General features: G+C 41.8%; 1 protein-coding gene across 1 annotated transcript in view; it reads right to left on the bottom strand.

Moving 5' to 3' along the window:
• Window positions 1-14,243: 14,243 nt before the first annotated feature.
• The window catches only part of ANKRD46 (ankyrin repeat domain 46), a 40,340-nt gene continuing 36,043 nt past the window's right edge, over window positions 14,244-18,540 (bottom strand). The window contains exon 5 of the mRNA XM_006159701.2: window positions 14,244-16,268. Coding sequence (XP_006159763.1) covers window positions 16,052-16,268 — 217 coding nt within the window. The 3' untranslated portion in view covers window positions 14,244-16,051. The remainder of the gene's footprint in view (window positions 16,269-18,540) is intronic.

Here is an 18,540-nt window from a genome sequence, read left to right as displayed (position 1 = left end):
TTTTGGTTGTGCCCTATGAACTCAGACACATGTGGGCTTCTGGTTTGCTAGGCTAGAGCTGTGTTCTCAGAGCCACAGCTCACCTCTTAGTGTCAACATCCCAGGGACACTCAGTGAGATACCATTTGGCTTTAATGGCACTGTCTAGCATAGGAGCCACCAGCCACCTGTGGCTACTGAGCACATAAAATGTGGCCAGTTTGAACTGAGATGTGTTGAAAGGGTAACATTTTAAAGGTTAGTACAGGGACCAGCAGTTAGTGTAATGGCTATGTTGCTAGACTCCCATGTGGTCGACCGTAGTTTGAGTCCTGGACCTGGTGGCTTAAACTCACGCCAGGCGTGTGTGCGAGCATGCCCAAGATCCCAAGAGGAGAAGGGATTGTAGCATGGCCATCCCCCATGGGGGATGATTTCTCGCTTTCTATCTCTCTGTCTCTGTCTTTCTGGAGAGCGTATGCGCCCTATAGCAAAGACCTCTCCAAAAAAAATAAAAAAAGGTTAGTACAAAAAAGGACGTAGGCTATTTCATTAATAATTTTGAATATTGAATACATGCTGAAATTATACTATTTTGGATCTGTTGGGTTAAGTAAAATCTGGTCATGTGTTGCTTTTCAACAGGGATATGTTGTGGGGAATGTATCTTTAGGCAGTTCTGTGTTTTGTGAATATCACAGAGTGAATTTACACAAATCTATTAATAGACGATGTAGCCTACTAGAAACCCAGATAGATAGCATAGACTATCAACATCCTCCCTAACTGCGGTCTGTCGTTGACCTGAATATGGTTACGTAGCATGTGCCCATACACTATTAAGTACACTTGTTTCTTTAACTACTGTAATGTGACTACTAGAAAACTTAGGATGACATTATAGCTTCCATTATATTTCTATGGGAACGTGCTGGCCTATGACGAAAAACTACTCACATTTAGAAATTAAATTTCAAAACCTCGAAAATCCACATTTCGAGGATTTTAAATCCAAACTGATGGCTCTTTTACTTCGAGTAATAAAGAGACATCTCAAATTCCTTGAAAACAAAAGCCCCTTCAAAATTTGACTTCGGGGTTAATGGAGACTTTTTTTTTTAAATTTTTTTTTATAAAAGCTTTGGCTGAATTTTCATTCTTATAATCATCTCCATTATGCTTTGCCTGCAGGGCAGAAAGCCCTCACAAAGAACACTCAGTTTCCTCCATTTGTTCCTCAGACATTTATTGAACTCCCTTAAAGGCCCAGAACTGAGTTAGGAGCCAGAGGATTCAGAGGTCAGCAAGGCCGGCTCCTGCCTCCCTTTCCAAAGCTCTCCGACAAACACTGGGGAGTTCACCCACTGAGGTTCACACAGGTGTCTGGCCAGAGGAACTGGGGGCAGGCGTCTCTCCATGCCCAGGGAGTGTCAGGGCAGGCATGGAAAAGGAGCAGGTGACTCTGCACCCAGCCTTCTGGTCGCTAAGAGACTGTGGAATATTCCAGAAAGAGGCCTGCTTAGAGAAGGATCCAGAATATATTATAGTACCATAAGGATTATTTTGAACTAAAGACATTGCAAGGAGAGATTTTTTCTAAACTCCTCTTATCTTCTGAAAAGCAAAACCTCCCCCAAGAATTCAACTATCATAAATCCCTCCCCCGGGGAGTTTCACAACTGGAGATTGACTCTAATCACTAAGAATTCAGCAGAAGTCAACACCTGGGTAAGCAATCATCTAAACAGACATTGTCATGAGCTATCATCTCTGCCATCTAGTTTCCTAAGGCTCATTACTTTTTCTAAGTCATTTGTTCTCCAGAAGTGCCCCTGCCCTTCCCCAACTCCTATTAAGAGGGCATACAAACTCCAGATTCTGCCTCCCTGAGTCACATTTTTTGTGTGAACTCCCACGGTACATCTGTAGATAAAATTGTTCTTTTTGTCTGCTATTCTGCCTTTTATCAGCTTAATTTACAGGTACCCAAAAACTGAACCAGAAAGGGTAGAAAGTGCTTTCTCCCTTAAACGATCAGGTCCTAAAACTGCACATGGGCTGCTCTTTCTAGGGCAAGGGGAGGGGATTCAGTACTGAAAGTGAGGGGCCTGCTGGTTCTGAGAACTGACTGAGGTGGAAGCGACACACTGTGGGGCGGTCTCAGGAAGGCGCAGCAAGGAGAGCCTGCAGGGTGCTGTGGAGCTGCGACCTCCTGGAGGCCAGGGCCAGGGGAGGGAACCCTACCAAAGCAAGGAGTCGCAGGCAGTGGGGAGACTGGAGGGGATGTGGGATGGGGCACAGTCAGGACCTAAGACCATCTGGAAGACATCAGATGGAAGTAGGGCTTGGGCTAAGGAGCCTTTCTGTGATCCTCCAAAATTCCGTTATCTTGCCATATTGCTTCCATATTATTTAAAAAGGGAGGGGGCAGGGGAATCTAACACTTCTTAAAAAGCTGCTCCGGATCAAAGCTCTCTGATCCTGGTCTTCCCAGCAGTGACCTGTTCCTTCCTGACTCAGGGCTGAAAGCTGCATTAGGAATTATACTCTTAAGTTTCTCACGAAAAGTGTCATGGTAATAGATTGCGCTGTTTGATGTCTTTTTCTCACTGTACCAACTGACAGGGAAAAAAGAAAAGCAGAAAGAATTCACAGGCGATTACAAGGCTAGAAAGGGAATAAGAAATGAAAATAACAAAACAAAATGTTATTTTTAATGTGCTTGAACAGCAACTCAGAATTCCAGGCCAGCTTCTTACTCTTCGAGGGAGGTGGGTACTATTTGCTGGATGCTCGGTGGGGGTGGGATTGGCTCTGGATAGAGACAATTTAGATGAGAACCAGGGAGAGTATGTCCCCAGCCCGCTCGCTGCTGGGTTATGGAGGGAAGCAGGGCTCTCTGGCAGGAGGATGGTGACCTTTGGGATCTTGCCAGAGCCACACTTGCATACATCTGCTCCCCGGGTGGAGCTGCCTGTGTGGTGGGTGGGGTGAAGGGGCTAGGCGTCTGGGGCCAGAGGCCTCTTCTCCCACCCTGCAGCCATTATCTGCCTGTGAGTGCGCTTTCATCAGCTGCTAACTGTATTTATTGCTTCTCGGAATTTTCCGAATGAAGTAAGTTTTCTCCTCAGACCGTTTTCTTCACAACTGAAATCGGATCCTCACAGTCCGGGGAGACAAACAAAACAGCATGACATCACCCGCCTGGGAGTTGTCATTTCAGACATCATCACAGCCTTTTGTTCAAGATCAAATGGATGTGATTTGCCTGGTGGAGGTGGCACCAAGCCCAGAGAGAGGCGTGATGATTCTTTGAGCTCCGTCTTGAGGAACTGGGAGGCCGGGAGGGCAGCAGGTGCCTGGGCTGCTCGGAAGGCAGGACTGAGCAAGAAGGCGGCGTGGCGGCAGGTCCCCCTGCTTCCACTGCAACTGCAGAGGCTCGGCGACACAAGTCACGACAGTGACAGCCACATCCGTCAGGGACACTGATGTCTGTGGAGCCTCTCTCTTGGCCTCTGAGGCTCAGATGACAGCAGCCAGGTGCAGAGAGTACTGACCTGGAGGTTAGAAGGCCTGGACTCAGTTTCTGCCTGGCCTTCCAAAGCCTCCATGCTTCAGTTTTCTTCCCCGTAAAAGTGAGGAAGGCAAAAATAAAACAAAAACAAAAACCAGAAAACAATCCCAGTTCTGCTACCCTGCAGAGATATGGCCAGGATCCGATAAGATCATAAGTATCTGGAACTAGAAAGCAGGCTTAACTTCTTACTGTCCACTCTCCTCCCTCCCAGGGGAGGAATCTGTGGTCTGGTAGTTCCTCGAATGTCCTGGGCTTTCTGCAGGGAAGGTTCTGGAGACTGGCAGGGACTGCATTCACTATCCTCTTGATCTAAAAATTAGGTGTTGCTTAATGAAAGCCATCCAGGAATCCAATCAGCCAGGGTCTGTGGGTCTGAACAATTACATGAGAGCAGAGGTGGTTCTTTTTAAATAAATGCCTTGCAGTGTAGCACAGGGGCTGCCAAGGGTGCAGGTGGTGGTCAGCCTACAGGGGAAGTGAGCTCGTAATCACCGTCCATTGAGAGTTACTGCGCACCAGGTCCTGCACTGAACTTTATTATTTTTTTAATAATTATTTATTTTATTTATTCATTTCTTAATTTGACCAGAGAGAGACAGAGGGTGAGAGAAAGCGAGAGGGGAAGTGAGAAAGCAAGCCACCAGATTCAGGACTTGAACCCTGGTCAGCCATGTGGGAGTGTCCAGCGCCTTAACCACCACACCACCTGCTGGTCCCTGCACTGAACTTGTTATATTCACCTTATTTGGTTTTCTGTTAGTGTCACTGTTCCCATTTAACAGATGATGAACCCATGGCCAGGAGAGAGGGATAGGTAACTCGCCGAAGGCCACATCGTTGTAATTGCAGGCCTGGGATCCAAATCTGGGTCTGACTCCGTCGTCTATGTGTTTAGCTACCACACCGGTCTGCCTTCCAGTTACAAAACGGAGCGTGTCTGTGAAAAGGTGTGCCTTAGCTATTTCTGTGTGAATCTGGTAAATGGTGAGGCAGGGAGACCGTAATGTGTGTGCATATTTCCCTTGGGGTGCTGAAGGTGGGGCATCTAATCTCATCCTTTCATATTTATTCTTATAACTCAGAAGCACCATGCTGCCCCTCTGTTTACCTTATTTTATCCAGATTAAATGATAAAAAAACATACAGTATACGCACATATTTCAAAAAGCTGACATTAAAATAAGTTGACTGTGTGTATTTCTTCCACAGCTAGAAATGTTATTCGAGCAGCTGTAAAGCAATGAACCAGAGTTAGGCTGCTATCTGAGTAATTAGGACTCCATTAAAGAAAATAAAGAATCTCAGTCAGCAAGAGAAAGGCGTTCAGCCACTTAGCTCTGGAATTGTAATCATTTCTAGTAAGAATGAGCCTGTTAAGGGGGGCAGCTGGTGGTAGCTGAGGCAGCTGGATCCCACATAGCTGACTCTCCTGGTAAAGGCCCAGCCCCAGCAGCTTGAAAAGCATGTTGCGCTTGTGTGCACATGCCCATCCCATCCCCCCGGGGGTGCTTTTTCCTTCTCTCTCCCTCTCTCTCGCTCTAGCACATGTATGTTAATGAACACACCCTACGGCAAATTTTTTTAAAAAAGAATGAGCCTGTTGATTTAATACAAGCTGTATTCTGAGCTGGGTCAGGCGTTTAGTTAGCAGGCTCATCATCTTCAAGGTGGGAAGCTCCAGGACCCTTCATTCTCTGAGCTGGGGCAGAAAACATGGTAACTGCTTAGCTACCAGTCTCTCTTCCAACTGCAGCTCCAGGCTAGGGCTCAGCAGGCTTTGGAAAGGTGCAGAATTTGTCAAAGGGGAGACAGGATAGGACAACGCTCCTGTGTGTTGGGGACAGAGCCGCCATGTTCCAGAATGGAAATTCGAGAACAGTGACTGAGACAGGGGCTGAAGGTTTGTTGATTGAGGATGCAGTGTATTCATATGTCATGCGACCAACACACTTTTTTTTTTAAGAGATTTTTGCTATAGGGCAGGAGCGCTTGCCAGAGTGACAGAGAGAGACAGAGAGAGAGAAAGCAAGAAATCACCTTCTTGGAGAGATGGCCACGCTGCAATCTCTTCTCCAGTCACTTCTCAGGATTTTGGGCATGCATGCACACATGCCTGGTATGAGTTTCAAGCCACTGGGTACAGGATTTGAACTGTAGTTGACTATGTGGGAGTCCAGTGACATAATCAATATGCCATCCGCTGGTCCCAACACAAATTTTCGAAGATCATAAGTATAGTGGCTTTCTGAGCTTAGCCATTAAAACATTTTTGTAATTAGGCAAGATGATGTCACCACAGCTCTGGGATCTTACAGTGTCAACACAATTGCAGATACAAAAATCATGAAAGAACAGCTTCATGCTGCCTAATCAGAAAAACAAAACAAAACAAAAACAAACAAACAAACAAAAAACAAACCTCAAGTAGAAAAGACAACTTCCACATTCTTATTTACTTTGTTAGCTCCCAGAGTAATTCTGTTACAGGAATACCTTTTGAAAGATTTGAACAAACATGACTATCAATATCGGTTTATGGAACCCAGTTGAAACTATCCTCTTGAATCTTACACCATGTGCATTTGCCATTTTTTTTTTTAAGCTCATTTGTTTATTTATTAAGGGAGGGGAACAAAAGAGAGAGAAGGAGAGAGGGAAGGATTCCCGACACGGTCTTATCACACTAATCACCCCCACAGCTTCCCAGCCAGCCAGGATCACAGGCATGCCCACACATGTTCAGGTCAACCGAGGATCCCTAGGTTATCGATGCATTTGGCATTTTAAAATGTCACAGTTGGTTACCAAACCAGGGCCAGCCTCAGTACAGTGGTTAAGCACTGCACAGAGAAAGATGGATCCCACATAGGTGGCCAAGGCTCAAGTCCCAGCCCTGGCCACTTAAAGAACACGTTGGGTGTGTTCCCACGCAGGACACTAAAGAAAAAGGATTGTGGTGGGGTCCTGTTGGAGGTCTGTCTCTCTTCTTCCCTCTCTCCCTTTCTTGTTCATATGCATATAGCTTTTGGCATTACAAAAAAAGTATACACTTCCCTGCTCTGTGTGAACCTGGAAGTCCCAGTCAGGGGTTATATGTGAGCCTGGATATTTTCCTTCTATAATCTCTAGGACGGTCTTAAGCCTCTGTTGATAGTTAAGAGACTCTCTTATTGAGAAGGAGATGCCAGAGTTAATGAAATGATGCCCAGAAGGTTTTATGGACTCTTACAAGGCCACCACTATGGAAAACCGTAGACAGGGTTTATAATTAATAAACGTTATTAAAACTTCCCAGTAAATCAGAAATCTTATGATAGTATATAGATTAATTGGGCATAAAAAACTAGAGTTCAACAAAACACATACTTCGGGCTAGCTCCGTGATTTGGTGGTTAAGCCAGCCAGATCCCACATGGGATCTGGACCAGGCAGCTTGAGAAACATGACAAGTACATGTGCGTGTATGCCCAAAATCCAAAAGGAAGGAGAGATGGAGGAGAAGGGATTGAGGCGTGACTATGGGGGTGATTTCTCTTCTCTCTGTCTCTCTCTGGAGAATGCACACGACTCTGGCAATCACTCACAAGACTTATTCTGCCAAGAGAGGAGAAATAACGTACGTTGGGTCCCTATAAAGCACCAGGCACTTTAGGGTGTGGTGCCTCAGTAGAGGCACCGTAGATGGCCTCACAAGTAAGCAGTAACCACACCAGAGGAGGCAGAAAGACTCTGGTTTGAAAACACACTCCATTCCATGACGGTAAGAGACATACTTCTACAGCCGCACTTTCTTTACGAAAACAGTAAGTTATTAACCCTTGTGGGCCTACACAGCCCTGAAATGAGATAGTTATATTAAGTCTGTGAGGTCACTATTTTTTTAAAGAATTACTTGTTCACTTATTTAATTCCATTTGTTATCATTATTTTTTAATTTGACCAGAGAGAGAAAGAGAAAGGGAAAGTTAGAAAGCAAGCCGCCATGTCCCGAACTCAAACCATGGTCGGCCATGTTGGAATCCATTGCCTTTAACCACCACGCCACTTGCTGGCCCCCAGTCACTATTATTTCTGTTTCACCAGGAAAAGAATTTTAGAAAGCTTAAATTATTTGACCAATCTCTGTTCACCTTAAGTAGAGCTGGGGTCTGTCAGCTCCAAGTCTGCATGTTTTTCAGTATAACCACAGCCTCCACTGTCTAATCCAAAATAGGAATTTAGCTAACATAACAAATAGACATGGATTATTCAATAAGGTGAAATACAGAAGTGACATCTGAGTAAATAAGCTTCCCTGTCCCACCAAATCAGGGGGTCTACTAAAATAAAGTAGGACTACCCAAACTGAAGCTTCTAAAGTGAGAATACAAAAGCACTTTTTGGGATCGGGTGACATTTGGGGATTCCTACATTTTATTTTCTCCTCAACTTGAATCACAGTCCAAAAGAACAGGCTGTGCTGATGGAACTGTACTAACCAGGACTATCCAAGTTAGAGGTTTTTTGCCAGTTTTCTGTGCCAGTGACCTAGAAACTATTTCAAAACCTATTTTTATTCCTTCTGGGCTGAAATTTCAGTGGAACACAGTCCAGCCAACACTGACCCAGAATCTTCAAATTTAGAAATTAATCCCCAAAGAAAGGGAATAACTTTTATTATGGCAGAGAATAAGTTTCTCCCAATTAGAGGAAATAATTAACTGTTGAATGCTACACTTCTAAATATTAGGTTGTCGAGAAAGTCATGCTGTTTTTCTATGCAAAAATGCGTCATGACTTTTCCAATGACCCAGTAGTTGAAATGTATGGTGTGAAGATGTGAGAGAATTAGGCTGGCAACTATTCTTGGCAACTATTCTTCAACGTCCAAAAAGGAATTTGGTCTGTGGACAAATTTGGTCTATGCACACACACAAACACATGACCATTCTGTAAAGTAAATATTGTACGCCCATAAAATTTTAAACCGACATTAATGGATACTGTAAAAGAGAAGAAAACAATGGAAATTTGCTGAAATGTATCTATTTATAAAATAACATATGCATGAAATAATTTGTAATGATTCCAGCAAGTAAATAATTTTTATATTTTTTAAAAACTCAGAAAATTTGGGACCAGCAGATAGTGTAATGATTACGTCACTGGACTCCCACTTGACCATGATTTGAGTCCCAAACCCGGCAGCTTAAAACACACTGAGCGCTTGTGCATGTGTGCCCAAAATCTTGAGAGGAGAATGGAGGAGAGGGACTTGAGGCATAGTCATCACTCCTTGGGGGGGTGGGGGTGATTTCTTGGTTTTTGTCTCTCTGTCTCTCCGGTGAGCGCATGTGTCCTATAACAAAAATCTCTCTTAAAAAAAAAAAAAAAAAAAGATTTACTGGTGTGCATTTCAAGTTGAAATTCCCTAGGTTAGAGCTCACTTTTAAATTGTTCTTTTAACTAATTCATACACAAAAAAGCAACACAGGATAAAACAACAAAATAAGTCAGCCCACCTGCTGTAGGGCAGTGATGAAACGCAGTGCCTGGCAAGGCGGGAAGCTACAAAGTGACCACAGAGAGTTCAGGTCCTCAGGTTGGCCATGATCCTGAAAACCTGGAGGGCTGAAGAGGTGGACTGTAGCCTGGCAAGCCTGTCCATGCTGCACACTCTCATATGTACATGCATGCACTCTTTATTGGGGGAGAATCATTAAAACACAGTAATAAATCTTTTTTATTTTATTTTTTAACATTTTTGCCTTTGTGTGTGTGTGCTCACCAGAGAGAAAGACAGAGATAGTGAGAGGGACAGTGAGAAATCACCTCCTAGGGGGAATGACCATGCCACAATCCCTTCTCTTCCTGGGATTTTGGGTATACACACGTGTGCCCGGCATGATTTTCAAGTCGCCAGGTCTGGGACTCAAACTGTGGTCGGCCAAGTGGGAGCCCAGCACCTTCACGACTATGCCACCTGCCACCAGTAATAAATCTTTACGGAAAAAAAAAAAAATGGAGAAGAATCTATTGAACACCACCAAATGAGTGATTCTTAAGCAGATAGTGACAACTTGCCCGAGTGTAGGTTATTCTCCCATCTTCATACATACTTCATTATCTTTTCAGAGGTGTTTCCGAAGGCACAGAAAGGACACACAGGTAAACATATCCAAGAGCTCAATTAACACCAGGGTGACATCTCTGGCAGTAAATGGTTAACACTATTAAGCAAGACATTTTATAACTGCAGGGCTTAAGTTTACAAATGTTCCTGCCATCTCCTAACTTGAATAGAAAGCATGCAGCAAACTATGAGCTTGAAGAAACAATGCTCTTATTATAAGCACTGAGACTAGCCAGTGAAAATGTGGTATCATGCTATTCAAATGCCGAAACTTTCCTGCTTAGCTTCCTGAAAGCACTGCCATGGTGTAAGATGTCTTATAGAGAAAATGTAGTATTTAATCATGCATTTTTTTTTTCTTTTTTGAGAAGTGGAAAGATTTCTTCAGAGAAACTGCTTATGGAGAGAAGGTGATGGGTTTATAGTATTCTCCTATTGATAAACAAATGGAGACTGGGTTACAGAAATCGACATCCTTGGCTTTCCATGCTTACAACTTGACGCAAAGGTCAGTGCTTTGCTTTACTCATAAGAGTATACAGAACAGTGGCAAGCGAGTCTGTCTTTATGAAGCTCACACCAGACAGATGGATTTTAAGGTAACAGGTGTAATAGAACACTGGAGCAAGTGGAGATGTGCAACTAAGGGGCAGTATGGGAGAGGCCAGAGCAACGAACTGCATTCCAACAACAGTTCTGATCTTGCCTCAGCCCACTGCCGTGTTGCTAACAGGAACACCTGGCACTGGATGACTTATACAAATAGAGGTTTATTCAGCTCATGGCTTGGAGGTCTGAGGTCCAGGGGCTCCTCTAGTGGGGGTATTCTGCCTACATTATAGCATGGTGGAGGGCGGGAAGGCATGGTCTGTGTTCTCTCATTCCCTCTCCTTATAAAGCCACCAGGAGTGGCTGTCCTAATGACCTTAATCTTATTCTCTTCCCCAAAAGCCTCACTTTTCAACATCATAATTTGATCAAATTTTCACCCTCTCAATCCCTTTACAAGGGTTCAACACTTGAATTCCCAGGGGATGTATTCAAACTATCGCAGCATCCTTTCCTCGTTGGGAGGTCTCTAGGTCTCCACACCTACCTCCCAGTAGCTGTAGTGTCCCTTCATCCTCTAAAACTTATGATTTAGAGTAACTTGGTAATGTTCATTTTTCAGGCTTCATACAAATGATTCAGCAGTATGCTAGAATAAAACAACCCAGTACATTAGATTTCCATGGTTTAGAATAATAACCTGCTTATTCAGCTGAACTTAAAATCCTTTTTTGGAACAAAGAAAAGACATAAATTTGGCAAACTGACACTTGCAGGCATACCAGAAACCATAATTACATTTTGAATAGGAGGCAACAAAATACTGTTTCCAATTGCAAAAGGTCAATGCATTTTCTGCTGTTCCAGAAATCAATAGGTAGTTTGTGGTAGTCCCCTCAATTCATACAAATAAGATTAACTGTCTATCTACCTGTCCCCCCATCATGATATAAAAATGATTTAAGGGGCTTAAATAATACAGCATGGCATAAATAAAAAGCAAACATTTAGAATGGAAAATAAAACTAAAGATAATGATATAAAATACAGCAAGTATGAGGTTCTAATAAATTGCCACAATGACCTGTTTTAAAATTGCTTCTGGAACTCTTAGAGAACACAATGAAAGCAAACTAACTGCTCAGTAGAAATGCATTTTTGTGATCCCATGAAACAAAAGTTTCTCCTCAGTGTCTTCATAAAGAGGAATTATGTCAACAACACCCTCAGTAACTTTCCTTAGAAGATATGCAATTGCTAACTCCATGGGGAAGAGAATTTGCACTTTGAGATGATGGCATGGTAGCTAAGCAGAGAGGCATGACAGCATGTGATGAAAGGAGAACCCAGTCCCATGTTGCCTGAGTTCACGTACCAGCTCTGCACTTACCAGCTGTGTGACCTTGGGCATGTTATATGAACGTTAGTTTCTCTTACTGTGAGGTGGGGACAATGGCATTTGCAAATATTGGGTTAATAAGCAGCGTTCATTGTTACTATGTATTAACAAAAAATTGAGTAAAAGCAATTGTCATAATAGATGACAATTTAAGTCATCTGGCTCTCTATTGACTTGACATGAACTCAAGCCAGATGGAAGAACAGTCCGGTCTCAGAGAACTTTCTGTAAAGTGGAAATGTTGGGTTTCTGTGCTGTACAATACTATAGCCACCGTGGCTACCGAGTACTAGAAATGCTGGCTAGTGTGAATGAAGAACTGAATTCCTAATTTGATCTCAAGAACCACAGATGGCAAGTGACTACTGCACTGGATGGCAGATACAGAACACCTCCATCACTGCAGAGTTGCTCTTCCATGTCCTCCAATTACTTCTAAATAGTGTTATCAGCTAAAAGCCTGATGAACATCAGGTGACAAGGAGCTCCAGGCTATAGCCTTTGACAACTGACTGGAGTGTGGTCAATTCCCAGGTGACTGGAGGTCCAGCTGTGTTGTGAAAAGTCAAGGACTGGTGTCTGAACAAAATGCCAGCCAATATGTGCTTAAAGGGAAGCCAAGGGAAGTGCCCATGGAAAAAGCCAAGATCCTCCCTCGAAACTGTTTTGAATCCTCTTCAGAGTACAAAGGAATGGGCTTGATCCCAATGTTCTACTTCATCTTGCACAGCTGGAATTGCTTCTGCTTGAATAATTTTAAAGGGTGGTTCAACCAGATGCTAGCCTCTTCCCCCACCCCTCAGTGTTCTGTTAATTTTGGGAAAAGCTACTTTGTGGTGTACCCTCCAAGATAAACTATTTGGAAAAGGTATAGCAAGATGACTAAATAAGAATAGCTATAGTGTGGGCACCAGATAGAAGGAATAGCAATTGATGAAATTGATAAGATAATTTCACATAAACCATATAATATACAGGCAAAATAAAGGAAAAGTAATTAATAAAATATGTCTTTCAAGATGTAAGTGCCCAAGCAGAACTACATAGAAGAAACAATGTTGTCACTGAGGCCTACATAGAATTATATTGGAAACTTGGGACCAGCAGTTGATGTAATGACTGTGTCACTGGACTCCTATGTAGTTGACCACGGTTCAAGTCCTGGACCTGGGGGCTTAAACTGACGCTGGGTGTTGTGTGCATGAGTTTAAGTGACACCTGAAAATTCTGGGCTCATCTCAGAATCTGTTGGAGGATGCAGGCAACTAACAGGAGGGCAGAGCCAAAAGCACAGGTGACCTGAGAGAAATACTCTGGATTATGTCACCCTTGGGGTCTACCCTACCTCTCTGGACTTCCAGTCTTCCATTTGCATTAATCAACACATTTCCTAATCGTTTATGGTGCTGTAAATTTGGATTTTGGCTCTTTCAGTGGAAAACACTTTGACACATAATTTCACAGGTCAAAGACTGTGGCTTGGTTTAACAAAAACACTGAAAACGAAATAACAGCAACAGAAGGTAGATGTTGTTCTGGACTCCTACACCAGGTGGTAAGGCTGAGGCAGGTGATGCCCCTGGCTGGAAGCCTGTGCGCTATGTAAGGGACCTCCAGTACCAGCCTGTGTCGCTCACCTGTCAGGTATAGGCACACAGCAGGAAAAAGGCCAGTCCAGTTCCCATGTGCAGTGTGTGGGAAGGAATATAAGAAAGGCAAAATGCTAGTTAATCTGAAAAGAAAAAATACTGCTACTGGCAAGAAAGTAACAGTATTAGTATTTGTGCACAAAGTATGGTACAGGATACCTGGCTGCGGACGAAGAAGCTAACTCCCTGCTCTCGTGAAGCTTGTAGTTAAAGAGACAAACAGGAAAACACAAAACATGTTTACAGAGGACAGATCAAGAAATGTAAAATAAATGTGATAAAATGGAGCATAGGATGTGGCGGGGACGTGGCAGGTAAGAGGGGCAGTCAGGTATGGTTAACTACAGAAGCTTTTTGGAACATGCCAGGGCTTGAGCTGAAATGTTAGAGGTTGCAACAGCGGGAGGATGTGTAGAAATGGGGCATTTTGTGTGTGTGTGTGGGGGGGAAGGTAAGTATATTGGAACAGGAATGGAAATTTTAGTAATGTCCTGCTGAGAATATCAGCCGGCAGAGCTCTAGATAAACAAGGTCCCCCTGCCAGATTCACGGCAGACAGCAGGGCAGGAGGAAAGCACACATGTCTAATTGGGATAGATTCTATGCCATCACATGCTGGCTGTTTGACCTTGGAACCGTTCCCTAACCTTCCCTGCATCAGTTTCCTTACCCTAGGAAATGGGGACATAGAGCGCCCAAGGGGGCAGAGGATGAAATGAGTTAAGGCAAGCTAAGTGACTTGCGTGACTCGGAGGTGATAAGTCACAGTAGTTATTATCATTCTTAAATTCAAAGCAACTCACTCAAATTAGTTTTAGAGCATTTACAAAGCAAATATATGTGACACTCGACATCCCTATTACATCAATTTTGAAAAAAAAAAAAAAGTTTTTTTTTTTTAAGCAGCCAACTGCAATCCATTACAAAAACCCTCAAATTAAAAGAAAAACCATGACAAACTAGGAAAACAGATTATGATTAAGGGATTCATAAATACATTTATTGGTGTTATTACTCAATGATGAATGTAGAGAATATACAGAAATTAACATTTAGAAGAAAACATTAATCTTAAAAAATGCAAGATATTTACATATATATCAACCAATTCTGCATTTCTGTTTAGATTTACAAACAACTGTAAAGCTAATTGCAAGGCTTTCATTCTGAGTGTCCTTCAAATTTGAGTTCTCATCTTGTATTCTGAATTCTAAAGCCAGCTGCTTTTTGCTGTCTTTACACCAACTATGATTTTTTTTTTGTCTCTAACCTAAAAAGCAAGACTCGGCAAGCTGATTCTGAAGCAGCCAGTTAATTAGGAATTTTAAAACAGCTCTTAAAGGAGGATATAAGTCATACAAAGAAAAAAGCCTCAGTATTAGATACATAAATACAAAAGAAAAAATATCAAGAAGCTAAAGAATCACAGAAATACCAATTCTATTCTAAACTATGATATCTAATTCTAACAACAATTCAATTAGCAGTAGCTTAGATGCTTTTGTTTTAAAAAATAAACCATTAGTTCTTCTACTACAATTTTCTGACTTCACTCAAGGGACAATTATCAAGCCTTCATCCTTTTTCAATAACCTAAGAATATGATTTATATGTTATAGAATCATGAACAAAAGAGGCCTTCAAACATATCGCTGTAAGCTGCAATACAGTTTGGGGGCCAGATTTGAATTTACATAATATTACCCTTCATAAAGAGTTTATGACACCCCGGATGATACTGTTCGGCGCTGTTAACTCAGAAAAACTCCATCTATTCTTGCCATCAGAGAATTTCTGATATGGATGGTGAGTCTAACAGGGCCTCTAAATAGGATTGCACATGAAATAATTATGAACTATGATACAACTGTGACAACACAGCTAGCTTATAGAACTGAATTGTTCATTATAATAAAAGTACTACAGAATTACAGTGACAGTTAAACATCAGAATTTTTTTTTTGTGCTAACTATTCAGTAGAAGAGTTTTCTAGCTGTGTTCTTGATGAATAAGGTACCTTAGAAGTAAGCACTGGGGGAAACGAAAATGAGAACAAAATGAACTTCTCAAGTTTACTTTTTACAGATATGAACAAGCAAAGCAGTTCACACACAAAAAAACCGAAAAGTATCCTAAAAACAAATAAATATAAGTTCAAGTCAATCATTTTTGAAGAAAATATAGCTCATTTTCAAAAGTTCTGTTTGGTTTGTGATTAAACTTCAAAATAACAAAATAAACCAAACATTAATAGATTCCAATAATACTAATTTGCTCTATTGGATCTGAAAAATGTAATTCAAGTTCGAAGTTGAAATGTCTCACTCTCTCCCTTCTTCCTAAATAAAGTAAATAAAAAGAGAAAAGGGGCTTTTGCAAAAACTAGCAAAGACAAAAAGTTACCAACAAAAGCTGATCATGTAAGAAACCCTTTTTCTTTCTGAAGACCTCAGTTGGTCCTCTATCAGGGTAGGGTTTCTACAGCAAGAACTTCCTCGGCTCTTCCTTTACTTCTCTCCTCTAGTCATCCCCATGTTTTCATCAGACAAGGCCTGTGTAGATTTGCCTAGGAATCAGGTTGAGTCAGAGGTGGCGTCAGGATGAAGTGTACTTACTTGACTATGGTATGCAGTTAGTTCAAAGGAACACAGAAAAGGATTACAGTAAGTAAAAAATGCAAAAAGAAAAATGTACAAGCCCTCACTGCTTTGCACTAAGAATTTGAGAAACAGAACAAATATTAGATGCAGGAAACAGGCGTCTGCCTCTTCTCCCATTAGCCCCCTTAATGTACCAGTTCGGGCTGGTTTTCCACAAAGGGTAGTACCCCACTCACATAGTAGGCAATGCCAAGTGACAGCAAGGCAATGACAAAGATCAAGAGCAACACCCTCCAGAAACCCAGATCCTCTACAAACTCCTGCCACGTGGTTCGAAAGCTGGAAAGGACTCCTTCTCCTTGCTGTAGGTTGGGATTGAGGAGAGAATGGCTTTCCATGGCACTGTGAAAGAAGAAAAGATGAAAAAAAAAAGGGGGCATGAAACAACACACTTTATCCCTTTCAAAATCAACAAGAATTCTATTATTGAGCAAAGATAAACTTTATGAATAGCACTTAAAAGAACTGACTTTTGTAAATAGTCACTTGCATTATAATTGAAATATCCCTATATACCCAATCTACCTTAAAACTGTAAACTGCTAAATTACGAAGATTATGTTTCTTGGTTGGGTATCTAACAGAGCCAAGTTAAAAATGCTAACAAGAGGCCAGCAGGTGGCATGGTGGTTAAGGCACTGAACTCTCACACGGCCAACCACGGCTGAGTCCCAGACCAAGCGACTTGAAAATCATACCGGATGCCTGTGCGTGTGTGTCCAAAATCCCGAGAGATGAACGGGAGACAAGGGATTGCAGTGTGGCCAGCCCCTGTAGGGAGTGATTTTTCACTTTTGCTCTTTGTCTCTCTGTCTCTCTAGTGAACACACAAACCCTATTGCAAAAACAAAACAAAACAAAACTTAAAAAAAAATAAAATTTTAACAAAGAGGTCCCAAGCAGAAGTCATGAAATAGGACAAATGATATGTTTTTATCAAGATGCTAAGCCAAATCACATTTTGGTTATTTAGAAGTTTCAACATAAAGATTTATAATTTGAGAATTCATATCAATGGAAATAAGCAAAACAGGTAAATCCAAACAAATCTTTTATATACAATGTATGAATCTTAAAGTTAAAAGGGAATTTTTTTTAAAAGGGAATTTTTATTAATTTACTTCAATAATCTGACCAATAAAGGTTTTCTTTCCTTCTTCCTTTCTTTCTTTCTTTTCCTCTCTCCTTTCCTTCCTCTTTCCTTTCCTCTCTCCCTCCCTCCCTCCCTTCCTCCCTTCACTTGGTAGAGGGAATGTGCACTCACCAGAGACAGAGAGAGAAGAAAAGTGAGAAAGCACCCCCCATGGGGCATGGTTACACTGTAATCCCTTCTTCCCATTTTTCCTTTCAGAATTTTGGGCATGCATGCACATGTGCCTGGCATGTTTTTCAAGCCACCAGGTCCGAGACTCAAAATGTACAGTCAGTCACATGGGATCCAGCCACATTAACTGCCATATTATTGGCTGCCCCCAAGGAATTCTTTCTTCACGTATACTGTTCTAATATTGGAGGCTTACTCCTTCGTCTGTTGTCCATATGGACTGGTGTGGTCACTGGGAATTATTAATAGTTTCCTCCTACTGGTTTTAGTTCTGTCTTGTCTAATAATAAATACAGAGTAAGTTTATTTCTCTTCTGCATTCGGGTTGAGTTTAGTTGAAAATAAAATATTTTGCAAGTACCACAAAAACACTGATTCTGAGCTCTACCAAGGAGAATTATGACCACCACAAAGAGAAAACAGTATCTCTGACGTGGGAACTTGGAAGGCTGCACTGTGAGGAACTGAAAGCGCCAAGGAATTAGCATGCACAGCTCTGTTACGACATGCAGGCTCCATAATAGGGTATCATTAGATTAAAGCCACAATGACCATAATTATATGTATCAATTATCTGTTGGTTATAAAAAGGTCATCACCACCCTTCAAGAAACCCCTTCTTTTCATATTCTTCCAACCATCTGGCACAAACAATGAAAACAGCATTTAGATTCATGTTCACCATGAATGAAGAGTAAGCAAATGCAAAATTGTCAAATTTTTAAACCTATAACTTTACTTCCTGACACTGTAAGTCAACGATTTCTCAGTCTCTACCAGAAAATAATTATTCATTATAAAAAGATGACCTCCTAATGGGCCAGTCCTAATGGGCCAGTCTATTTGACTAGCCAAAAACTTTTTAATATTACAAGATGTCAGGCCAGCTGGCGGTGTGGCGGTTAAGATGGCTGGATCCCACATGCTATACAGTTTGTGTCATGAACCTGATGACTTGAAAACCTTGCCAGGTGCGTGCCTAAAATCCCTAGAGGAGAATGGAGGAGAAAGGATTGTGTTTTTCTCGCTTTCCATCTCTCTCTTTTTATCTCTTTTCAGAGAGAGAGAGATATTTATTCTCTGATAAATTTTTTGTAAGTGGGAATCTATAATAGAGAAATATAAAAAAACTTGAGCAAATTCAGAAATAAGACTAGAACTTTGGGAAGACCTAAATAGATAAAATGGCTCAGGACAGGTGCAATCTGACCTGTATGAAATTTACTATGACTAAGTTGACGTGCCCTCATACTCAAAGGTTAGGTATAAATTGGGACTCAGTGAGTATTC

Source organism: Tupaia chinensis, unplaced genomic scaffold, assembly GCF_000334495.1.
Source record: "Tupaia chinensis unplaced genomic scaffold, TupChi_1.0 Scaffold000646_1, whole genome shotgun sequence".
Classification (NCBI taxonomy): Eukaryota; Metazoa; Chordata; class Mammalia; order Scandentia; family Tupaiidae; genus Tupaia; species Tupaia belangeri.
The sequence above is the reverse complement of the archived record's forward strand: the minus strand, read 5'-3'. Positions and strand labels throughout refer to the sequence as shown.